The sequence below is a fragment of the Apodemus sylvaticus genome, chromosome 1, assembly GCF_947179515.1.
Source record: "Apodemus sylvaticus chromosome 1, mApoSyl1.1, whole genome shotgun sequence".
Lineage (NCBI taxonomy): Eukaryota > Metazoa > Chordata > Mammalia > Rodentia > Muridae > Apodemus > Apodemus sylvaticus.
This window is the reverse complement of record NC_067472.1, coordinates 43,928,072-43,954,077: the sequence shown is the minus strand read 5'-3', so window position 1 is coordinate 43,954,077 and position 26,006 is coordinate 43,928,072. Positions and strand designations below refer to the sequence as shown.

At 44.8% G+C, this 26,006-nt stretch overlaps 2 protein-coding genes across 4 annotated transcripts in view; one reads left to right on the top strand and one right to left on the bottom strand.

Annotated features, from left to right (window-relative positions):
- The window catches only part of Ostf1 (osteoclast stimulating factor 1), a 52,699-nt gene extending 27,899 nt beyond the window's left edge, over positions 1-24,800 (bottom strand). Inside the window, exon 1 of the mRNA XM_052188572.1 lies at positions 24,708-24,800. Coding sequence (XP_052044532.1) covers positions 24,708-24,741 — 34 coding nt within the window. The 5' untranslated portion in view covers positions 24,742-24,800. The remainder of the gene's footprint in view (positions 1-24,707) is intronic.
- A 170-nt stretch (positions 24,801-24,970) lies between these two features.
- Positions 24,971-26,006, top strand: part of Nmrk1 (nicotinamide riboside kinase 1) — a 28,794-nt gene continuing 27,758 nt past the window's right edge. For all 3 annotated transcript variants that reach the window (XM_052188608.1, XM_052188586.1, XM_052188604.1), the window contains exon 1: positions 24,971-25,170. The gene's annotated coding sequence lies outside the window, so the exon portion shown is untranslated. The remainder of the gene's footprint in view (positions 25,171-26,006) is intronic.

The window sequence follows — 26,006 nt, the reverse complement described above, 5'->3', positions numbered from 1 at the left end:
CAAAAGAAGCTTCCTTGCCCTTTCCAGTCAGCAAGAGCACAGATCAAGGGCTTCTACATGGTTTCCAGTACGGACCACAACAGCCAACTGGTCTCCAGTGTCAGTCAGCATGTCCCATGCACGGGCCTCAGCCTGGTCTCTGGTAGCAATACCAACTGCAGACATCAGCACGGACTACAGACACCATCATAACCCCCAGAAGGACCACAGGCCACAGATATCAACATGGCTTCTGGAGCAACACAAGCCATAGACATCGGTATGATCCCCAGTGGCAGCTTGGCCTGTGGACACCAGCATTGCTTCAGGAGGCAGGAGAGACCACAGACATCCCCATGGCCTTCAGTGGTACCATAGACCACAGACATCAATATGGCCTCTGGTGGGAGAACAGACCACAGATATTCACAGCCTCCGGCCGTGGGATGGACCACGGACCTCAGCAGGGCCTCTGGCAGCAGCACACACCACATACGCCATCGCAGTCCTCAGTGGCAGCACAGGCCATGGGCATCAGCGTGGCCTCTGGTGGCAACATGACCTACAGTAAACCACCACACACGGCTGGTGAGCAGTATATTGAAGAATGTAAGACTAGAGAAAATGGAAATGAGTCTAATGTCTGTTAGGAGAGAACTATGTTGTAAGTCAACCCTGACTCGTCAGCATGATAGAATCATTAAAAAGGCGTGCTAACAGTTAGGAAATCAATCTACATGCCCATCAAATGGCAAAATGATGAAGAAAATATTAGGGCTAGACACATGGCTCAGTCAGTAGAGTTCCTGCCATGCAAACATGAGAATCAAGGTTTATTCCCAGAACTCATGTAAAAAAGCTGGGTGTGGTGGCTTGTTTCTACAATCTCAGTACAGTACCAGAGAGGAAGAGACAAACACATCCCTGGAGCTAACTGGCCAGGCAGGGTAGGCCAAAGCAGGAAGCTCCAAGTTCAGTGAGACCCTGTCTCAAAATACAAAGTGGAGAGCAACAGAGGAACACATCCAGTGTTGACCTCTGGCCTTCACATACACACAGGTATGCATACCTGCACGAACAGGTTCACACACGTACATTGAACATATGGGGCTCTTCACATTCTAATTTACATTGCTATTTACATGCACTGAATGTAATATATATATATATATATATATATATATATATATATATATATATATATATATATATATATATATATAGTGTGTGTGTGTGTGTGTGTATGTGTGTGTGTGAAAATAGTAACATACCTCATTTAGAGCAGGGGAGGAAATCATTCTCTTTCCTGTAAACATCTTACCATGGAAAATCATCTCAGGTTCTCCCGTGACTTAATGAGTCTACCAGCAACCCTCTGTCAAGTGTGGTGGCTCACATCTGCAATGCTAGCATTCTGGGGCCAAGGCAGGACTGCCGTGAGTGTGAGACCACCCTGGGCTACACACACAGTAAGATCCAGGTCAGTATGTACCAGAAAGAAGCCCTACCTCAAAAAGCAAACAGGGCTAAAAAGATAGCTCAGTTGGTAAGGTTCCTGTAAACACGTTGTATAGCAGCTAAGGACCCTGGAGGTTAATTCTGACTTACACACATCACATTCACACACACACACACACACACACACACACACAGGCGATCTGAATTTTTTTTCTCTCTCTCTGTTTCCATCAAGAGAAAGTTCACTGACCGAAATAAATGTAATTTTTTCCTTGTTTTTGTTAGTCTGCTTGTTTGGAGACTATTCAATTTATGGAAAAAAGAAACACCCCCCAAAAAGGAAGAAGCTGGGTGAGAAGGTAGCTGCCTACTCACATAGATTGATCTGCAAAGCAAGCTCTGTATAGGAAGAGTTGGTGCAAAAACAAGCAGGGCAGGGGAAGGAGGCGGAGTTGCCAGGAAAAGCCTTGCAGCAGAGGTGATTGTTCTCTGATGGTTCAGATTAGTTATCTCAGTTACCTCAAACTTTCCAAAGAGAAGTCACAAAAGGAAGCAGTCCTCTTGTGATCAATGTCCTGGGATAGAACTTTCTAGTTCCCTTCAGAGATTGGGTAAGGATGTGTAAGGATATTTATCTTGTAAACAAGATATGAGGGCAATTTGAAGGGCTTAGATAAAACTCAATAAAAGTTAAAGAACCTGAAAGTAAATACAGCATAAGTGAATAAACCACCAACTTGCATAATTCAAGTTATTTTCGTTTTGATGCTAAATACTGAAGGACAATTAGCCGAACCCACAAAGCAGCATTCCATCTGCAAAATACAGAAGACAGTTCATCACAAGACCCTACTTACTACTTAATATTGGGGTGTCAGCCTTTTATCTATCCTTTCACCCCATGTTCTAAAGGCCCAGGGCTGGAATTCTCAAAATCAAATGAACTAGAAATGAAAGAATTTATCAGAAACATCCAAAGGCTAAGGAATCACAAAACCAGTAGATTTCTCCCAATTGCAGGCCAATGGGCCTGAATATTCTGTTGTTAGAACAATTAGTACTAATACATATCCTCTTGACATACTGAGTTAACGTTCAACTGTAGACTTCAGGCTTACAGCAGTGTCCAGGGGATGAAACTGAAGCTCTGTTTGTTGCTGATGTCCTGATAGACAGCTAACAACAGGGATCATAGGAACAGATCAAGACCACACACTGATCAATCCCAACTTTACTTAAGGAAGGCAGACTCACAAATGTCAAGGAGCTGTGCTCTTGTACATGCAACACAGCTTTCTAAGGCTCTCTGCTCATTCTCTCACTAAGTATTGTTACATGCAACAGAGAGACCCAGAAGCTAAGAGACTGTGGAAATGGTCTGAAATTGTGATCCGTAAGAATGAAGGTCCCCAAAAAGGCCCAACATACCCTTTGTCTTAAATGTGGGCTGAGTCTGGGGTGATCTAGCAGCATTCGGATGGTACTGCAGGAAGACAGACAGAGCTGCTCTCTGAATTAAGAGTTCTACCAGCACAGCACCACCGTTGGCCACGGCCACTGTTTTTAAGGATTCATTTTCCAGCCTTGTCCTTCCCTTTTCTCACTAACTCCCTTCTCCCCTAGAACGGAGGAGACTGTCATCAACAGCCAAGTGTTGTCTTTCCCTCTGGAGGAAGCCTGGCCCTTGACTTCAAAACATGAAGGTCAAGATCATAGAAGGGTGAAAGTAGAGAGAGGGGACCTGGCCTTTCATGGGCAGGGAAAGGAAGCTCAGGCCTTTCCAGTGTTTGTCTTTACACCTCTGGAACCCTGAGACAACACTTAGATGCCTTGTAAAAGTGAGCAAAAAATGTCAAATCTATCTTGTTTATTGTTAGTGAAGGGCTGGCAGAGCTTCACATACCTGTATCCAACTGGCATATACCCATACACAAAAACAATTAAAACAGAATTGCCCTATAAAATCGATGCCCCGACTAGACACATGTGTCAGGGGTCCATTACTTTTGGAGCTGTTGACTAATGAGTGTCTTAGTTAAGGTTTCTATTAACGGGATAAACACTATGACCATAAAAAGCAAGTTGGAGGCACAGGTTTATTTCTGTCACACTTCCACATCACAGTCCTTCACTAAAGGCAGTCAGCGCAGAACCCAAGCAGGGCAGGGATACGGCAGGAGCTGATACGGAGGCTACAGGAGAATGCTGCTTACTGGCTTGCTCTCCGCCTCTTGCTCTGCCTTTTTTAAAGCTCCCAGGACTACCAGCCCAGGGGAGACACTGCCCATAGTGAGCAAACTGGACCCTTCCACATCCATCACCAGTCAAGAAAATGTACTACAGGCTTGCCCACAGGCCACTCTTAGTGGGTGAGATTTTCCCATTGATGGTCCATCCCTCTTTCCATATGACTCTGGTTTGTGTCAAGGTGATCTAAAATTGGCCAGAATGGCCAGTGAGGCCCCTGAGACTCCCAAATATTATACGCTATTACCAGTGCTCTAGGTTATCATCCAGAACTTGGTGGTGAGTCCTTATTACTAAACACACCACATGCTTAAGTCATAGAATACTGCAAAATCAAGCTGGTGTTAACCTGTAAGGTTCATCCTACATGCTAGTTTTCACAGTGCTGGAAGGTGCTATCAGAGCTACTAGGGAGGAAAACTAGTCTAAACATGTCCAACTATGAATCCTGCAAGCTACAACTGGCCTAGAAAGGCATAGTCAGAAAATGGAATACTATTAGCAATGAAATCAGTTAACAAGTCATGAAAAGATGGAGAAAACTTCAATGCATATTACTAAATAAAAGCCATCATCTGAGAAAGCTACGTATTTTAATCATATTCATTCTCTCTCTCTCTCTCTCTCTCTCTCTCTCTCTCTCTCTCTCTCTCTCTCTCTGAAAAGGGGAAAACAACAGAGACAGCCCAAAGATCAAAGGGAAGAAAGGGAGAGCCAAAATAATTTTTTGTGTTGTTCTGTAATGGTGGATACACAGCACTATAATGTCTGTGGGAAATAATGATATGTCAGTGTTGATGGGTTGTATTAGTTGGGGTTCCTTAAATAAACAGGACTAATAGAATGAATACATATATTAAAAGGGTATTTATTAGACTGGCTTATAGGATATAGTCTAAATAGTCCAAAAAAAACAGAAAAACAAAAAGTGTGATATTGTATTGAAGAGACAAACGATCATGATCCCTTTAACCTAAGTTAGAACACAGGACTAGAGATCGGGAGATCACATGTATGTGTGTGTGTGTGTGTGTGTGTGTGTGTGTGTGTGCGCGTGTGTGTGTTTGGGCACGTGCACACGTGGGTATTGTAACAAGAGTTAAAACCATAGACAATTGGGAAACTTCTTCCTGTAACTTGCTTTAACCCTCAGGAAGCTTGGGCGTAATCAATGTATATATCACTTCCATTTAAATTTGATAATGGTTCTGGGAAGGCAATATATGCTTTGAATCAGCATCCAAGATTCAAGAGTCCAGGAATGTGGGTAGAGTACTCAACATTAAGAAAAGTTTTACTTCCTGTTCTTATGCTATGCTGAACTAGAAGTTGGTGCCAGAGAGTGGACCATTGCTGTGAAATCTAACCATGATTTTAGGAGAACTTTGGAACCTTAGATATGAAAGCAGTTGAATGTTATAAGCAGAGCTTAAAGAGCCACCCTCATGGGAACCTAGGGGACAGCAGAGCTGACGGCAGAGGCACTATGAAAGCCCAGCTCAAAGGCTTTCAGAAGGAAGCAAGGACGTCCTCAGTGCTGGGCTAGAAATCATCACTGTGATATTTTGCCCCCTCACCCCCCCAAAATGGCTGTAGTTTGTCCCTGTCCTAAGAACCTGCCTAATGCTGAATTAAAATGTGATAGATTGATTTCCTCAGCAGCGGAGAGTTCAAAACAGTACAATACTGAATGTGTGGAATGGCTATTATTGAAAATTTTTATGTAGTCTACAATGACATAGAGCAGGTAGGGCAAAATTTCTAGTTTATTGAGAAAAAAAAACAACAACAGGAAGCTTAATATTAGAGGCTTGAAGCTGTAATTGTTAAGAGATTAAAGTAAGGAGAGGCCTGGCCTGCATTGGAACAAAAGGAGGATGTCCTGGGGCAAGATCCTACTTGCTAGGTTTCCAAAGACAGAAGAGCTAAAGGCATCTTCTTCTCAAGGGAAGCAACTAAACACTCTACTACTGCTGCTGCAATCCAGGCGCCATCCCAAACAGGCAGCAGAACATGCAGTGCAGTCCATGTCCACATGATGCTCCTGGCTTCAGCGGCATAACAGTTGCAGGAATAAAGGGGTATTGGATTTTCCCTCCACTGCTTTAAAGAACTGCTGAGGCCAGTCCGCACTTAACAAGAGAGTCCTGCAGGAAGGCCCTGGGAGAGCAAGAGGCTGTGGAAAGCCCTTGCTAAAGCTGTGAAGTGGAGCCGAAGTTGCAGAGGAGAACCCTCCCTGCTGGAGCCAGGAGCTACCTGCCAAGCAGAGCTGTAAAGGGCACCGGAACCAGTGTGCAGCAGGCAGCAAAGCCAGAGAGGTGGAGCCTCTGAGTCCTTTGAAATTAAAGTAGCAGATGCCAGCATGGGGCTGGGGGACTTGCTGTTTGCCAGGCTGGGCTCTGGTCTTACAGTGGTTCAGTATTTCCTCACTATGCCCCATTCCTCCCTTCTGGAATGGCAATGTATATTCTGTGTATTACTCGTTGGAAGTGTGTAGTTTGCCTTTTAGTTTTATGGGGGGGGGGGGGGGAGGTTATAAATGAGAGTTTGCCTCTGGAGAGATTTGGTATTGAGAGTGTGAAAAACTCTGGAGACTTTTCAAGTTGGACAAATAAATGAATTTTGCATTATGGTATGAGCATCGCCTATGGGATTGGGTTGTTGAGTGTGGTTTGAGTGAGAATGGCCCCACAGTCTCAGACATTCAACTACTTGGTAACTACTTGGTGGAGCTGTTTAGGAAAATTTAAGTAACAGGGTCATGCTGGAAAACGTACATCACTCGGGGCAGGCATCAAGAATACCCCTTGCTACTTCCAGGTTGCTCCCCACTTTGTGCTGTAATTAAGGATGTGTGCTGCTGGCTGCCTACACGCTTTGTTTTCCCGCCATGATGGACTCTTACTCTCCATAAGCCCAGAGAAGCCCTTCCTTCTGAAGGCTGCCTTGGTCATAGTACCTTGTCACTGCAACAGAAAATACAGTGTAGGAAACAGCTAACAATAGTTCGGAGGCTATGCATAGGGACTGGCCGGGGCAGACAGGAAATCTGTGTGCCTTCCACACAGTCTTGCTGAGGAATTTAAGACTTCCCTAAAAGAAAGATTGGTTACGGAACACTTAGGATTTTGAATGTTCAGATTACAGGGGTTTTACCACTAAAACTCTCAAATTAAAACAACCAAGCATTTTGATTAAAGGATGCCCAACAAGTAATTTTACCATGTTAATTAAAACATAGAACCACCTAAATTCTCAAATAGCTAAATTCTCTTTTTAAGAGAAATAAATAATTGTCTTTTTTAGCAGGAATTAGCTAAAAAATCTGTTCAGCAATAGTATTAATCTGTCTTCTACACGTCTTGACATATCATTAGGATGTTAAATCACAGTTCTAGAACCCCAACTAATCCATGTAGGAAAAGAACAAAATTAGAAAACCCTCTTTCTTGCACAAGAAAATATGACATGACAAAACAACCTGTCTTTGCTGCCTCACTATTCCCAGAGCAAGCGAGTCTGTCGGCATTTTAAACCACTGGTCAGAAACTATTAGTAGACTGCAGAACTAACTGAGCAGCTTTCAAATTTTAAGTAAGGCCCTGAACAGTGGCACAAGCCTATTATCCTTCAGGGTGCCGAGGTAAAATGATTCAGGGCACCCTGGGCTACACAGAGAGGCTGTCTCAAGAATTAACAAAAGATTAACTAGATCAGAAAAGATGAGCGCGTGCTATACTTAGCTGAAATGATGATGATGTTGTGAAATGTTTGCTCCACTGGGGATGGATGAGCGCCTGAATACACATTTTAGAATACATCAAATACAGATTTTGGCAAGCTGGTAGCAAACAAGCAACTGTTAAAATTAATATCTGGCAAGAACAAATGTCATCTACACAGAATGAAGTACGGTAATATAAAAAAATAGGAAGTGATTCCAAAAGTTAAATTACATGATTATAAACTTATTAGACTAGCAGACCCCCTTCTTGGATGATGCATAATATGCATATGTGTGCATATGGATCTGTACAATATGAGCGTGTGCATACGTTGTGAAAGCAGGTATATTCAGAGAACCAGTCCAGGCCTTCCAGGAAGTGCCTTCTCTATGCACTCCTGCATACTCTATGCTGGCTGGCCTGAGAGCTTCTGCGAGTTCTGTCTCTACCTTGTACCTCCCTATAAGAGGGTTGATGCCACATGTGGAGCTCTTACCTGGGTGCTCAGAACTTAAACTCAGGTTTCTCATTCTTGAATGACAAGTACTTTACACACTGAGTCATGCACCAGTCTTACACCAATATTCAGAACTTCATATAATAGAACAGAAACCACGATTCTTCCATACTGTCAGTCTAACCCAAAAGAACTTTTGTAAAACTAAGACCATTGTCTATCATACCAGCTCTGCTAGCACAGCTACTGCCCATGGCAGGGTTGTCAATGTGACAATAAGCTGAGGGCAGTGTGTACCTTCTCATCTCCTGAACTTAACTGGAGGAGGAAGAGGAGGAGGAGGAAGAGGAGGAAGAGGAAGAGGAGGAGGAGGAAGAGGAGGAGGAGGAGGGTAATAATGATCCCACAGGAACATACGGTTCCATGAAATTATTAGCAATCATGCTATGGCAACAATAATTCTCAATCTGTACCAATAATCTTCACATTTCAAATGATTTGGGGACTTAACATCCACTGCTTCACAATCATTGTTAATTACTACAACATTAAGATAATAGTAAATCCAAACAGTATGCCTCATTTGATTACTGGTATGGGTACCAAAATTAGGTGTGACGATTTCCTCTGCCATCTATGATGCCAGCTTAAGCAAGTACCTTGGTATGTGGGTCATGTCATCTGGCCAGCTGGCCTGATGAGAGGCAGGTTGTCTTAATTAGGGTTTCCATTGCTGTGAAGAGACACCATGACTAAGTCAACTCTTATAAAAGACAACACTTAATTTTGGCTGGCTTACGGGTTTATTGGTTCAGTCCATTATCATCAAGGTGGGAAGCCTGGCAGTGTCCAGGCAGACATGGCGCTGGAGAATGAGCTAAGAGTTCTACACCTTGATCAGAAGGCAGACGGGAAGAGACTACTTCCAGGCAGCTAGGAGGAGGGTCTCAAAGCCCACACCCACAATGACGCACTTCCTCCAACAGAGCCACAACTCTTGATAGTGCTACTCCCTGGGCCAAGCATATTCAAACCATCACATAGGTTCTGAAAGAAGCATAAGGCTATTTCAAGATGAACTTCCAATACTCCTACACTGCTGATGTGTTGGGTGGGTAGAAGTGTATATGTGTATGCATTTGTTTTTGTTTTTTTTTAAAAAAAAAAAAAGATTTATTTATTTTATGCTTAGAAATTCACTGTTGCTGTCTTCAGACACACCAGAAGAGGGCAACAGATCGCATTACAGAGGACTGTGAGCTCCGTGTGGTTATCGGGAATTGAACTCAGGATTTCTGGAAAAACAGTCAGTGCTCTTAACCACTGAGTCATCTCTCCAGCCCCTATGCATTTGTTCTTATATTTATGGACTAGACCATCAGGTCAAACATGTCTTACTAGAAGCTAAGGTCAAAAGATAAAACTCAAAAAGCCACACTCCAGGCTATCTACTAAAAAAACCTCTAGAAGAAACACAAAATATTTCCCCATCTTTTTAATTTTTAAGATTCAGCTATGCATTACAAAAACACACAATATTCTCCCTCTCCCTCAAAAGCAAGTAGTATAACCAATTTTAAATTTTAAAATTTTCAAAAGAAAGTCATTTGACCAAAAATAAATTATAGAATACATGAACTTAATATATACACTTATTTTTCACATTTCCCCAAGATAATGAAAGCAATATTAATGTTGTGTCATACTTTTCAGGTACAAAAACAAATGTCACTAGCTTAGAATATTCTCAGGGCAAATGAAAGCATTAATTATTCTACCAGGCACATGTATTATAGATCATCCATGCATGATCGAACAGAACGGTTATTTTTGTTGTTTTTAGTTTTTGATCTGTTTTATTTTTGATTAGACAGACTTCATGCCTGTATGTGGGTGTGTGCAGGTGAGTGCAGGGACCCTAGGGAGCCAAGAGGCCATCAGACCCCTGGGCTAGAGTTACAGCCAAAAGCTGTCACTTCTTAGGGGCTAAGAACTGAACCTGGGTCCTCTGCAAGAGCAGCAGGCGCTCTTAACTGCTGAGCCATCTCTCTAGCCCCTGAGACAGGATGTTTTCTGCTCTGAAATGAAACAGAGGAGTCTAAGGGACAGCATCCAAGAGCCTAAACCATCTTTCCGTTCCTGAGGTGAGAGGAAACAGCTGTGCTCTGTGAACTCCAACGCCCATAACCAGGAGGTTATCTCAGAACACATTCCTTGGCTTGGATTTCTATGTGTATCATTCTGCAAAAGCCCACTGCTCCAAAAATAAAGAGGGACTATACTCTTTGGAAAGAAAGTCAGTGTGTTTGAGGCCCAGCAACACCCAAGAGCCATGAATATGAAGATTAATGCAGCTGAATACATTTCTTCCCACACAGTCATATTCTTGGACTGGAGCAAATCGATCCACATATTTAATAGAAAACGTTGTGAACACTGTTTTCATTCCTCTTATTCCAACACTACTCTTCTCTGCTTCCTCCGTCTCCAAACCAAAGGACGACGACGCTGGGAAGGCAGAAGAGTGTGCAGTGTCCTGATTTCAGCTGCAGGGATGGCGGGCTCCTTACAAACAGTAGCCAGTGTTTTCCTGACAAGAGGGTTCTGTTTGTTAACAGTGTGCCTTTCTAGTCCTCTTGTTTTTCATTGGCTTCTACTCTGCAGCCTTTCAGCAACCTTAGCTACTTTCACTTCTTGAAAGATCATGCACGATGGCTCCTTTTAGTTCTTCCACATGCAACATAAATATCTGAAAGGCCAGGAGTCAAACTTCCAAAGAACAAGGTCTTTGCCAACTGTGCCCTGGGTGAGTTAATGTGAGAGAAAGAGGAAGACAGCTGCTAAATGCTCCTCAATAGTTTTGAGGAGACTGGAGACTGTGGAAGAAAATGATTTCAGTTCAGAGACTACGTGGACCACCTACTGTGAAAGGCAGAAGCCAGTCACTGACAACAGCGATGTCTTGCTGTTTCTACAAGCCCCATGACCTAAGAATAAGCTTCACAGTTTTAAACAGGAGTTCCCAGTACATGAAAATGACCTGAACTCAAATGCAGTGTCCGAAAGTGAAGATTATTGTGTATCACAACACGGCTGGCTCCCTCTGTCACTATAAGCAGAGTCACTACAGACTCCATGCAGCCCACCAAGCCTGGAATATTCAGGATATGCTCCTGTACAGAAATTCCCCAGTCCCATGACCCCTTCTGAAAGTAACAAGTTACACAAAGGCACAGTATGGCAGACCAAAGAGAGCTGCAGCACGCGTGCCCTACAAAGACCCCAAGTGAGGCTGGGCTCAGCTTTCTCCTGAGACCATTACCTGGGCAAATGACTCTACATATCCAATTCCCCAACACTAAAACCATTCATTACAAATGAAATGACCCAAGTGGTGGCGCACGCCTTTAATCCCAGCACTTGGGAGGCAGAGGCAGGTGGATTTTTGAGTTCAAGGCCAGCCTGGTCTACAGAGTGAGTTCCAGGATAGCCAGGGCTACACAGAGAAAGCCTATCTCAGAAAAATAAAATAAAATAAAATAACCCTTCTAGATTCACATTTACAAGACATATATTTACCATGGGCCAGGTACCATGCAAAGCACTAACTTGCAGTGATTCAATGAATCCTTAAAACTAGCCAAATATTTTATTACCCATATTTTATAGCTGAGGAACTGCAGTTATGGATGGGAAGTCCCTAGTCTGGGAACAGAGAACCAGGAAGAAGATTCCCTAAGGACCTGTGTTCATGAGGTTTATACCAGACCGCTGAGGTCAGGATGAAGAACCCAGGCTCTCAGCACTGTACACTCCTCAAAGAACTCAGCTATTAATACAGGTTCCTGAGAGGGAAAATATTAATATATATAAGTAGCAGGTACTGCTTCTGACACATATGTGTCCAGGTTAGTCATCATTGCAGGCATTTGTACATTATTTGTGGCTTAACGAATCAATCTTTCTTGTCACTGACAAAACACTATTATCAAATTCCTAGTTTTGAGCCAGGCGGTGGTGGCGCACACCTGTAATCCCAGCACTCTGGGAGGCAGAGGCAGGCAGATCTCTAAGTTCGAGGCCAGCCTGGTCTACAGAGTAAGTTCCAGGACAGCCAGGGCTATACAGAGAAACCCTGTCTCGAGAAAAAAAAAAAAAAAATCCTAGTTTTGTATAGTAGGGAATGCATCACATACAGTATTCTAGCAAAAATCTCAATCCTTTTATTAAGGGACCAAAACATATATTAGATCCCTTGGCTGCTGGAGAATTAAACGACTTTAAGGTTTGTACTTTTAAAACATATTTAGAGACATGAAAAATAGAATTATTCATAGCTAAAACATTCATTAATATGTATGTATACAATTCTAGAATATAGATTACCTTTAAAGTTTTATCATAATCTTTAAAATTTGATTTTGAGCTAGGCCTGGTGGCACCAGCCCATAACCCTAGGTCCTTGGAAAGTCCAAGCAGAATGATCACAAATTTACAGCCGCCAGGCAGCAGAGTGTGGATTCCAGGCCAGGACAACTGAGCAGGAGCTTGTTTCAAAGTGGAAAAGGCTGGGGACATGGGTCAGTTGTAAAGCATTTTTGTCCTATATGCAAATCCCTAGGATCAGACATATTTGAAGAAATATAGCTTTGGGGGGACAAACTTATATTTTATTATTATATACAAGATTGGCTGTAATGCATATGCAATCAGCTATGTAAAGCAAGATATGTAGACAGAGAGACTACAGAAAAACACAAAATGCTATCTCCCTGGGTAACAGAGCCACATGTCACGTTTACTTTCTTTAGGTTATGAACGGTCGCAAGTGAAGAGCAATTACAAGAAAATATGTTCTCTATTAACATCTTACTGAGGGACAACCTGGAAGACATAAGCATTTGTCGGTGTTTACTAACACTGACTGTCCCTTTGTTCTCCTTTCTCCCTGAAATAGCCATGAAAAGAAATGGCAGACAGTTAAAACACCTATAATGGCAAAAACATCCACAAAAACATGGTGAATCCTGATATCAGCAGGTGACAGGAGGTAACATCTTTTGATGTAAAGTGATAATATAAGGTACCCATACAAAGACAGGCTAGGGAAAGGAAGTCCCAGAACAAAGACCAGAGTGAAGTGCAGGGGCTGGAGGGCAGGAAATGCATTCCAGGGTCGTCCAGCATCTCCCTGCACCTGAGACAGAGGGTGGAGATCAGGCTTGGGGCATGAACCTGTGCTAGGGATCTCTCAAGACCAAGGGGGAGGGGTGGAGGGGATCTCACTTTATCCTTACGCTGTTCTCAGTATTATTTCCAGTAGATGAGAACTGAGTTTAAATTCTACATTATCAGGCAAGAAGGCAAACATAACCAACTCTCCTAGAAGGGCACTTGCTAAAGCACTTACTTACATGTGTCTAGGCCGATGTGTGCACTATCTCACGTGTTTTAAAAAAGACCCACAGTTCACAGGATACACATACATGCACACACACACACACATGCACACACACATGCACACACACATGCACACACACGTGCACATACATACATTCATAGATAGGCATACACACATATTTTCATAAAACTAAAGACAATTTCATTTAAAAAAAAAAAAGCAACCCTTTCCTTTCAGTTACTCACTCTGATACTTCTCTTCCCATTTTCTCCTGCACTCCCCAGCCTTTGCCCTTTCTGTTTGCTGGTCATAACTAATCATAGACATTCCGTCCTACCCCTGGGGGATCCATAATTTGAAACAACATGTTAGATCATTTCATGTATCAGTGTGTGGTGTGGCCAGTGTTTACAAAGCCTGTGGGGAAAAAACAACAACAACAACAACAAAAAAAAAAAAACCTTCAGATTTTATATCTAGAACACTAACATTAATGAAATGCTCTTAGACTAAGCCCCCATGGGCACACACAAGCAAGACAGTACAAGGTTGGAAATGTGCTCAGAATGTCTGAACCCTACAAATGTCTTCAGTACATATGAACTCTTCAAACCTGACACAGAAACAAAGATTTTCGGTGGAAAAAAAATCACCGAAGGCCAAATCAATCTTACCTCAGCCAAGCGCTCAAGTCGCCGGACAGTATATTATACCAGAGTGGCCAAATTTGTAGCAGAAAGTTATTACTCAAACTCCTGTTTAACGCAGCAAAAATCTGGGTGTGCGTGAAATGTAGAAATAACAAGAACAAGAAGAACAGGGAAAAAAATCAACAAGGTGTACCTTGATAATTGAGCCCCTCCTCTTCCAAAAACAAAAGGAGTCAATCAATAATTTTCTCCACAGTACACCCACCCAAGAGAACACAAAGATGTTATCTGAGAGAGTCAGGCTTGATGGTGAAGTCTTAAAATACTACTACTTAGTAGGCTGAGGCAGGAGGATTAAATTCAAGGCTAAACGAGGCCAGCTGGGCAACTTAGTAAGTACTCTGTCCCAAAATATAAATAAATACATAAATAAATAAAATAGTTGAGCTATAGCTGAAGGGTTTGTGTGTGTGTGTGTGTGTGTGTGTGTGTGTGTGTGTGTGTGTGTGTGTGTGAGGGGGGAGGGAGAGGGAGGTCCCTGGTTTAATCCCCACTTGGGGGGGCGAGAGATTGGTGGGGGGCACACTTAAGAAAGGGAAATTAATTCAGAGGAGCTATCTGGAAGAAATCAACATGGTGAGCACAAGTCAGACTCACTGCAACACCCGGCTTTCAGCTGTGGACTCCTCTGTGAGAGGATCCTCTCTCAAGCAGCCCTTCAAAGTCTGTACTTGACTTGCCTGTCATGGGAGGGGCGAGGCCAGGCTGTGGCACTGGACAAGGGGCACAGTGTGCTTCTCCACTGTCATCCCATCAAGGCCTGGTCAGGAGTCTCCATCTCCTCAACCGTCGCCACTTACAGCAGACACGAAGGCAGAGAGGCCAGGTCCTCAAAGCTGAGACTATGGGAAGGAAGAGCCGGATGGAATCAGGTCTGGAAAGCCCCAGCACATCTAAGAGGCTCCCCCAGGGCCAGCGGCAGCCTTAACTGGGTGAAGTATCATGGCATTCCCCCAGACCAACTCAGATTTAGGAAGAAGGAAGGGTCTAAAGGGAACCAAGGCCTCTAGGACTTCCTCATGTCCTACAAGAGCAGATAACCTAAAAGATGTGGTTTTCTGGAGCCACCGTCAGAACAAGGTAAATTACAGGACTGTTAGAGCAGAAACCCCCTTTTATCTCACAGCCTGACTAGGGAGGTAGCAACTTCTAAAGGTCACAAACAGTACCTCACCTCCTGGACACTGTAAGACCCAAAGGCCTGTTCACCTTGGAAGACATACTGGGCTCACTGATTGCTTCAAAATGTCATTTGCATTGATGGGTACCCAGAACCTCATTTGCATATTTATAAGTGTAGTGGCCTGGGTGGGAGGAGACTTTGGAACTCTGGAGAAGCCCTGACTCCCTCCCAAGCCCAGTCCCTGTGGCATCATGTGCAGCGTCCGATGAGAATGGAGAGGCTGGAACAGAAGGAAGAGGAACCTGCTCCCTAAGGGCTAGGGCCTGACCCACAAACCATGGTCATCTGAACTGTATGCCCCGAGATAACCATAAATCCACTCTCCTCTATATCACCATTCACATACATATGTGAATCCCTCACCATCTGTCCCAACAAATTAATATTTAAAGTATTATAATCTCCTATAAATAGAATTTTCTTGAATCCTAAAGTCACAACAATGAAACTTGTTCCTATCACCATAATTATGAATCCCTAAGCTAATCCTTTCAACCCCAGATATAAGCGTTGTTTAGTGGTGGGGGGAGGGGAAGAAAAAAAGGAGGCTTTTAGTTTCTTAGTGGAATACACACCGGCACACTGACGCAGAGTAACATGTGCACAGCCGTTCTCTTAGGGGAAGACTTCTCAGCCCTCTGGTTAAAGAGCAGCAGTGAAAACCCTTAGCCAGGCATAGGCAGTGGTGGCGCACGCTTTTACTCCCAGCACTTGGGAGGCAGAGGCAGGCGGATTTCTGAGTTTGAGGCCAGCCTGATCTATAGAGTGAGTTCCAGGACACAGAGAAACCCTGTCTTGGGAGAAAAAAAAAAATGAAAGAAAGAAAACCCTCCTGCCTAGAATCAAACATGAGAGTTCCTAGAAAGCAAAGTCTGACCTCGAACCGAGTGTCTAAGACTGTAACATTTATAAGAGTCAGAAAGACAAGATGGGGTGAGCTCTAAAAGATATTTTGTACAGAGAATAAATTTCTTCTTTTTTAAAAGATTTATTTATTTATTTGTTTTACACTGTAGCTGTCTTCAGACACACCAGAGGAGGGCATCAGATCCCATTACAGATGGTTGTGAGCTACCATGTGGTTGCTGGGAACTGAACTCAGGACCTCTAGAAGAGCAGTTGGTGCTCTTGACCGCTGAGCCATCTCTCCAGCCCGAGAATAAATTTCTAATAACTACAAGTCATATTCCTAGAGCTCGCATCCACAGGGCTGACGTTTTCTAAACATAAAATCCTAGATGGGTTGATAGGTTCTGGGAGAGAGTCAGTTTTCTTTAAAGGATAAGCCGCCCCGACCCCAGGTTGACCACACCCCTAGTCTGACCACGCCCCTAGGCTGACTATGCTCCAAAGCCATGAGTATATAGGCAGCATGAACGGGATCCAGTGGGTTTTTAAAGGCAGGGGGAGGGGGAGAAGGAGATACAAAGTTGGGAGAGAGTGGGGAGGTAGAAGTTAGATCTAAAATGAACTGAGAGAAAAGTAAAAATATGATCAAAATACATTCTCAAATCATAAAAACATTAGCTTAATAAGAAAAGAAGTCACAAAGAAACCCTGCCTTGGCAGCCGTTTTACAAAGGTCTCACTAGATCCCGTGCCGATGGAAGCATCCTGCCAGGCTCCCAATGCTCGCTCTCTAGTTCGCTGCAGACACAATACTGCCCTGCATGGGCGCAGACTGAAATGGGGGTCCGATTTACTCTGATCGATACACTGCACCCCACCCTAGTGTTCATGCCATCCTCTCCTCTCTCAGGATGACTCATGAAGTCTGACCTGGAGTATTCCACCTCTCCAGACTGTGGAGCCACACGACACTCAGCACCAAGTGAGGGGCAGGCGGGAAATAACTAAAAGCTCCAAGTGTGAGCAGCCATATGGATGGGATCACTCAGAAATAGGAAAATTACACCAAAGGTCACTCAGGTGAATCCTGAATCCTGCCGCAACAGTCATTCAGTATTCAGGAAGTTCCCTTTCTAGAAGCTTGTTTCTTACTCCATATACATCTTTAGGTTGTTTTGAGACAGGGTCTCATGTAGTCCAGGCTAGCCCCAAACTTGCTACCTAGGTGAATCTGGCCTTGAGTGCCCATCCCCCGCTTCCTCCACCTCCCAAGCGCTGGGATCACAGGGTTCATCATCATGCCTGGTGTATACGATACTGGGATCGAACTCAGGTCTTTGTACACAAGGCAAGCACTTCACTAACTCAGCTACATCCCAGGCTTTCATTTTAATGTGAGCATTTTGGAGATGGGAACCATAAGAGATCAATAATTAATCGGGTTAACACTGAGGGTGCTTTTAGTCAAGATATAAAGCAGTGAGTTCATCCTCAGGGCCAGTGGACAAAGAAAAAAGGAACCCAAGTTCTGTGGTGAGTGAGGAAGACTGTGATGGTCCCAAGTAAGACACTGTGGTAAGGCTCCTAGGCTTGTGGCCCTAGTGCTGTAAGATGTTGCTGCCATTGCCCAAACAAGCTGGCTGTGACATTAGGGTCTGCCTAAGATGCAGGAGCACTAGATAGCTATCTAGATGACAGTCAAATGGGAGAACCAGAACAGGTGTGCTGGCATCGCAGACCCTAGCCCAACCAGGCAAGAGTTTGCAGGAATGCGAAGGGGAAAGCCATTTGACTGCAGCACAGAGAAAACTCCGGGCAAGAGTTGTTACAGAAAACAGCTCATGAGGAGCAAGACCAGGTCCTAAGAACCAAAGTTCCCAGAGAACCCCAGAGCCTCAACATTCATGTACAGACTTGGCCCGCCAGGAGGGGAAGGAAGGTATTCAGCAAGAACCAGATCCCTCATGGGACGGCAGGGGTTCTCAGTAAGAGGATGGCAGCATTTCCACAGCAGCAGCTCCTACCAGAATGCTGCTTATGTTAGGGTCTGATCCTGGGAGGCAGCTCCGTAGATGCTTGGTATATGAACTTGGGAAGCAATGGTTTCTGTTGCAATGTTTCAAAACCAGTGTCTCTGCCTGAAAAGTTGGTGAGAATGTCTCCAATTCACGTCTTCCAGGAGGACAATCAAGACAAGGCTTCACTGATTCATCAAAACAGACCCCAAACAGCTGAAGAGTGTGTGTTCTGGAAAACCCCAGAAACCTCAGCAAGCCATGCATTAGAGATAAGTGTCAGGATCTGGACTTTAAGCAAAGATGAAAGACACGGTAATCTTCTGGAATTCCTGAGTCAGAGGCACCTGTCAACTGAGTCTCACCTAAGGCCCTCAGCTATGCTCAGAGGGTTAGGATGTGGAGGCATCTCCCAGGAAGGGCCGCGTCTGCTCGGGAGAGTCTAAGGAAGGCACACAGTCATTCCAGATTAACCCTACACTGAAGATAGCTCTCACCTTACAGAAATGAGTGAGGCCCTAGATGGCTACCAGAGAATCCTGAAATGAAGGCCAGGAGACTCATGAGGCAAGTCACGAAACCCTGCCCGGTGTTCCTTCTGATTCCTTTAAGGGGCCTGAGCTAAGTCCCTCTAACTTAGATACACTATTATTAGCTGCGACATCTTTAGTTTGTTGAATTTAAATTGCTCACAAGTTCCCCCCAAAAATCAAGAGAGCCAGGAGAAACGATGGGACTCCAAGTGCTTGGTGAATCCCAACCACATAAAACCAAGGTAAGTTGTCAAAAGTTTTAGGGATGGTACAGTTTTAAAATCCCATGCTAATCAAAATGTACAACTACAAAATTTCCCTTCAATGTCTACTCCAAAAATAAGTTGGGAAACTTGCCTGTGATAACTCCAAAAGGTGTTAAAAATAAAGTAGGAACTATGTGGCAAGACCGGAAGCCAGCAGCATCAGTCACCAAGTGACTTGCTTTATCCATTTGAAGGACCTCACCTTTAAATACAGCTTCACACCAAACAGCTGCAGTGTACCAATACCCAAAACCACATCCTCAGGCTCACCTGGGTGGAGGATCAGAGAAAACATTTGGGTTCCCACTTTCTGAATGCAACAGAACCATTTTCCAAAACCTAAGCAAATAGCTTTCTCTTTAGTTTAACACACGTGCGGCGCGCGCGCGTGCACACACACACACACACACACACACACAATTTGCAATTCAGTATGTGCACCAAGTTCCCCTGGATTCTTAGAGAAACTTGGTCTCTGTGGTCAGTGCATACCAGAATGGGTTGTTTTCTCTGTGCTGCAGTCAAATGGCTTTCCCCTTCGCATTCCTGCAAACTCTTACTCAGCTCTCAAGATCCTTCTTATATTACCCCTCTTCTGAGACATCTTCCCAGTTTCCCCAAGTTCTGTGCCCCATGCTCCCAGGCCTCTGATCATCAGGGATATCAAGTTTTTTCCTGCTTTGGCTGGGCCACAATTTTTGGCAGTTAGGTAAACTGATATGATCAATTTGACGTGTCTCTGAAAAGGGCAGTGAACCCATCTTCTGATATACAAATCCCACTGCAGGATCGTATCTTAAAGATTTTTCAAAACTAGCCTGTTATAACACTGCTATAACAAAAGACTGTAAATGATCTAACTGTAAATTCGGTGATCCCCTTAAACAAACATCAGCAAATATCATGCAGAATTTTAAAAGAAACCCAGGCTCTCTTGGCACTAGTATGGACATTTTTCTCCAAATTCCTCTAATTTGGGTCAAGAAAATGGTTCAGGAGGTTAAAGTATCTGCAGTCAAGACACCTCAAACAAGCTGGGTTTGATTTCTGGGATCCATCTGGTAGAAGAGAGGACAGACCCTTGCAAGCGTGAGTGTGTGTGCATCCATATCACACACACACACACACACACACTACACACGCACACACACACACACACAAGCCACATGTCCAAGTTAAAGCCTCAGCTCTATTTCCAAGTCACAGCATTCACAAGGATATAGGGACCTATTTCACAGGGAAGTCAGAATAAATACAGGAGACAGAGGACATGGGGTGTTTGTTCCCCTCCCGACACAGGCAGCCAGTGAAATGTTAATTTTCCCCATCACTGGCATCACCAGCCAGGGAGTTTTCAAAATGTTTTCTCTCGGACTTCGCTCAGCCACTGGGTGTGCATCACATTTATAAGAGAAACCAGCCACCACATACATCTGAAAGCTAAGCGATCATCGATGTCACCAGTGGTTCATTATTTATGCTGGGATGGATTACACAATAGTTGAGACCTGTTTAGATGGAAACTTCCTCTCAAGTTTTGTTAAAGAGCACACATGCAATGCTTTTTACGTTTTTTATTGTGAATGACAAAAGAACCCAGAGGCCTGGCTGGTCTTGTAAGTTACACAGATTTATTTTCACACATCACGTGTAGTATTTATGTTGCACTTCTCTCACTACCAAAATCAAAAGTCATTTGAAGGAGATGGCCAAGGTCAGACATCAGGTTTCCAACTACAGTGGACTGTCACCAAATCTATCGAAAATGAGATGGCCGCAGGTTCACCTGGCATTCAGTGCAGTGCGTATTGTCCCATTGCATTTCTCAAACAGTGTCTAGGAGAACAAAATTCTCTCCCAGACACCGACCAGCTGGGTAGAGCCACACTCTTTGCAGTGCAAGGGTGGCTGAAAACCACATAAAAGCTCTGTAGACAGACAAGCTGAGAGTCTGTAAGGACCTGAAGGGCAGGACGGCCCATGCACTGAAGACTGAGCCTCTGCCACATCTCAAGAGTAGCGGAGGGTTTCAGTGACAAACCTTCAGGAGCCAAAAGTGATCCCATAAAAGATAAAATGCCACACAAGGCGCAAACTGTGATTGAAATGATGTTTCAAGCTTATTACAGACAAAACAAAATGGAAACCAATCCCAGCCCACAGCGAGACAACTCAATCTGATGCCCGAAAGGCATTCTGGAGATAATTGCTTCTATCTTCTTTTTGTAATAAAAACTGATTTGCAAGGAAAACAAAAACTTAGTTTATTCATCTAAACAGTGATTATTTGTCAATAATCTAAAACAAAATGTATACTTTATTATTTATGTTTTGTTTTTAGAGGTAGGTGCTTCATGCTAAATAAACAGGCTTCTCAGCAGGCTTCTCTTCAGCCTCCCGAGCACTAGGACTACAGACATGTACCAGTATTCCTATTTTTTGTTTTGTTTTTTCTTTTTCTTCTTTTAATTACAAGATTAAACATTTAAATTAGTATAATCAGACATCTAATTGTAGATACATAAACTAAGTTAGGACCAAACAAGTAAAGAAAGATAAAGCTTACATCCCAGTGCCCAGTGCAAGGCCTAAACCACAAGCTACATTAAGGAAGGTCTAAAGCAGACATGGAGGAGGGTTGTGAATGCCCTTGATTTCCACACCCAGGAGGCAGAGGCAGACTGAGCTCAGCGTACTCCGTCCAGGCAAGCCTGGTTGGGCTACACAGTAAGTTCCAGACCAGCTAGGGCTAGACAGTGAGACCCTGTCTCAAAAAGAAACAGAAGCAATGGGAAAAAGAAAGAAGAAAAGAAAAACAGAAATGTCTAAAGGGCAACTCTGAATGCTCCCCTTCACCCGCAACCCTCGTGAGGGGAAAGGGTGTGGACGGTGGGGGCGCGCAGGGGTGGAGCTCTCTCCTTCTGAGATCCACCAGAACTTGCCTGCACTACCTCCTCCCACCAGTGGCCCCTGGTTGGTACAGGCTGCTTAGCCTGAAAGATGCAGTAACGCTGTTGTTTAATGTCCTTTGCTATATGAGATGCTTCCTACGGACACAAGCTATGGAACCACTGAGGGGACAAGCTGCCAGAGTTGCCCATGAGGATCATCTAGAGGAAGCTGGCCTTTCAGAATGCCTGGAGGGATGACTCGATTAGGTTAACTGTGCTGTGAACGCTGATCCTAAACAAGGGCAGCACCATCTTGGTTGGAGCACTCCATCCCGATAAAAAGGAAGATGCTATCTGAGTGGGGACACACAACCTTCTCTCTTCTGGACTGCAGAGGTCATGTGGCTAGCAGTTTCCTGGGGTTTCCTGCTGCGCAGACTACACTCGGGCACTGCGCAGCCAAAGAAATCCTTAATCTTTGAAATTGCAACAGGAAAAATAAGCCAGACATGCCTCTAGACTCTTACAGCAAGTCCTCTGTCCCTCTCCACCCCTTCCTCTGCCTCCTGTCTTCTCAGTGTTGCCCATTAAATGAGGAGCCGGGTGGTCTTGCTGCACTGCTACAGAAAACCCGCCCAACACAGGAAGAGAATCTGTGCGAATTTTTACCTCAGATCTCAGTGCCATTCAAGTAACTATTTCCCAGAAGAAATACCACGTGTTAATTTCCTGAGCACTACAGGCCCTACCGTGGGTCTTTCATCTGTCTGCACGAGGCTGAGGCTGAGAATCCCAGGACCTCCCCTTTGGGGACTATGACGGACACACCTACCAGCTTACTTTTCTTCATACTGTTCTTCCCTCTCTGCTCCGAGCCTTTTTCTTTTCCCTCTCCCCCAACTCTCTCTGACAATCTCAATGTTTAGAAATATTTTGGAAAAGAGAGAGTGTAAACAAAGCAATAAATGACAAATATGGTCTCATGAATGCCGGGCTTCTTTAGAAACCATCATCCCCCCAGCCCTCCCCAGCCCCCCCACCCACCCCCACTCCAGTCACTTCCCTTGTCCAAGGGAAGAAAGCACAGTACACCTAACCCGGGGTATTCCGCATGGCCGTGCATAAAACAGTCTGGCCCTGGGCCGGAAACCTGGTTCTTTCAGATTCCTATCCAACTGTAAAATATTCAGGGTTCCTCACACAGGGGCAAAGCACACATCCTGGAGTCAAAGATCTGAGCTGCTACACTGCTCTATGATCCGTACCTCACCACCCCATTTCTGATAATGAGATGAGCAAACCTGCTGTGCCTTAACTCCCCATGGAGAATGGGAATAAACCTGGTACTGACGTGGTAGGGTGACTGAGAAGGAGCGAATGAATTCACACATGTATGAGTGGCTAGACCAGCGCCTAGCACACAGTACACATGGCACCGCATGACCATGAAGCTTTCTGTTTTCATGTAAGCTAACACATAGCTTTAAGTCCATAACACTAGTATTTCTCATTTTCTGTTACTAGGTAAATAAATTGACTTTCATGGCAACTCTATGGTCGAGCCTCACTTATAAATCCCAGTGAAGTCAGAGTTCTCTCTAAATAGTAAAAATGTTTAGAGACATGTTGTGTGTGTTGTCTGGTTTGCTGGAGGGGAAAAGGCAGAGGTGGAAACAACAAAACTAGTTCCCAGAGCAAATCTTTCAGCTCAGTAGCAGGCTGAGTCCTAAACCACACCCAGCGGTGCATGAACACACAAGTTCACATCACATACACAAAGGCAGGCTCCTGCCAGCACTCACAGACTCAACACTGACTTCACTTTGCTTCTGGAGGAATGAAAAACCTCACGACTTGATTCTCCAAACAGTCTTCAAAAATCAAGAGCTTTGTTTAGCCATCAACAAACTCAGCTTAAATGGACCCTTACTGTCTTACTTACTGTCTTACATCCGAGTTTACAAAACTGCCACCTCATACATCCGCATCTAAATTGCAAATTGCAAACTTCTCAGATTTCACAGCGAAGGCAGCCTCAACCAACACCGCCCAGCCTCTGCTCAGGCCAACGCCAGTATGAGCCACTTCCTTCATATTTCAGCCCTGCAAAATGTACGTCGACAGAGAATGCCTATTTCACAAATGTGTGTGCATTACTTTCAAAGTCAGGGGCTGGATACTGCCACAAAAGAAGAAAATTGGATAATTATTGAAGTTGAAGTGACTGCCACTTTAATAAAACAAAAAAACAACCTCAGGGGGAAAAATCACTGAAGCAGCATAAGCGGCTATAAAGTTTGATGAAAACGGCTTTCAGCCTTGGTAATACCAAAGCTACAGGAGATTGGAAAAGGGGGGGCTGGGAATTCGCCAAACATTCATCTTCCATTTTCTAAGATTCCTGTTAATTCCCTAGTCAAATAAAATCTCCCACGAGTTTATTTAGTCTAGCTGAAATATAACAGTCCCTTTAAATTCTCTCGTCTCTCCGCATCATAGAAAACACTCTAAGAACAACGTTTTAAAAAGTCAATCAGGAAGAGTGGTCAAGAAAACTGCTTTTAGGAACTTCGTACTCTCTCCAGTTCAGTTCGCGAGAGTCACCGTAAGCAAAAACACTAGGATGCATGTTAGAGCGACATGCATGACTAAAGCTAGGAGCCGAGAGGGTTGCAGCCGGACTGTCGGGCTGCCAGCGCCGGTGCAGTTCTCCAAGCTCCCGGGAGACCTCGGGTCCCCGGCCGGCTTAGCCGGCGGGCGCAAACCCCACCCAGCCAAAGCGCACTTCCCGTTCGCCTGCCGGTCAAGAACTCCAACTTGACAGACAGCGACACGCCGAAATATGAGGAAGTGGCCGCGACCTAGGTGCTGCCACCGCACCGCTAGAACGATCCGGCGAGCAGTGCGGAGAGAGTCCGAGGGCGCTCCTCGGAAACTCCGGCACGGGCTCCCGCAGCCTGGACACCCGCACGCGCAGCGCACGGAACTCTTACCTGGCTTGACCGGTTTGGGAGGTGGCTTGGACATGGCGCTACACGGAGTGGCTAGGCTCACCCGCGGGAGCCCCACACACAGACGGGAACTGGGCGCCAAGCCTGCGCTGGCCGCGGCCGCTCGGGACCCGCGCACAACCCGATGCGGGACACTCGGACCAGCGAGCTCCGCAGACAGCCCGGCCTTCCCACCAGGAAGTAGCCGCGCCTCGCCGGCTGCTGATTGGCTGCGGCGGGGAGCCCCGGCCCAGCCTCGGAGGTCCGGACGACTCCGGATCGCCGGAGCCCCGCCTTTCTCTTGGGGGAGGAGCCTTGTAGTAACCACGCCCCCAGGCCCTGCTTAGGGGAAGCTATGCCTTCGCGGTGGGCAGCAATGCCCAGGTGAGCCGCGGGCAGCGGTGTGCTTGAAACCCTTTTGCGGCCTGCTCTGCAGCCCTGCTGGGGAGGATTCGAACCCGCTTCGGTGAGTACTCGCTGTTCGCTGCGTACACACGCTGAGGCCTGGGAACCTTCCAGAGTCTTCTGCGCTGTACCCGGGACATGATTGCGTCTAGGGAAACCGCGCTGGGACTCACGTTCCTAAAACAGCAACTAGCCACCTCTAGCTGTAGGAGACCACACATTTGCTAGCAGGAGAATCATCGGGTCGTGATCCCCCACGGGACAGGACTCCCTTTTCTGCAGCATCTGGTTTAAAAAAACTCCAATCCACTTGCTACCTGGCTTTTTATAAAGGCTTCTAACAATGTTTTTGGCGTTTTAAATAGCAGAGACAAAAGCATAGTATTTTGTGACATGTGGCACACGAAAGTTATGGAAACTTAGATTTCCGTGGCCATAAAATGTTATTAGAACACACTGTGCTCCTTTGCGTATGCAAACTGTGGCCTCTTTCTTCTTACAACTTCAGAGTTGAATAGTTGCCCACAAAGCCAAAACTATATTACTGCCTGGTACTTTACACAAGTTGACCAACGTGAGAGTTTATGTTCACACACAAGTAAACGGACAATGTCACAGTCATTATTATATGCCTATTGTATATTAGAGGAAATAAAAATGAAAATACTGAGCAGGGCGGTGGTGGTGCACACCTGCAATCCCAGCACTCTGGGAGGCAGAGGCAGGCAGATTTCAGAGTTCAAGGCCAGCCTGGTCTACAGAGTGAATTCCAGGACAGCCAGGGCTATATAGAGAAACCCTGTCTCGAAAAAACCAAATCCAAAAAAAAAAAAAAAGAAAAGAAAAGAAAAGAAGAAAGAAAGAAAGAAAGAAAGAAAGAAAGAAAGAAGGAAAGAA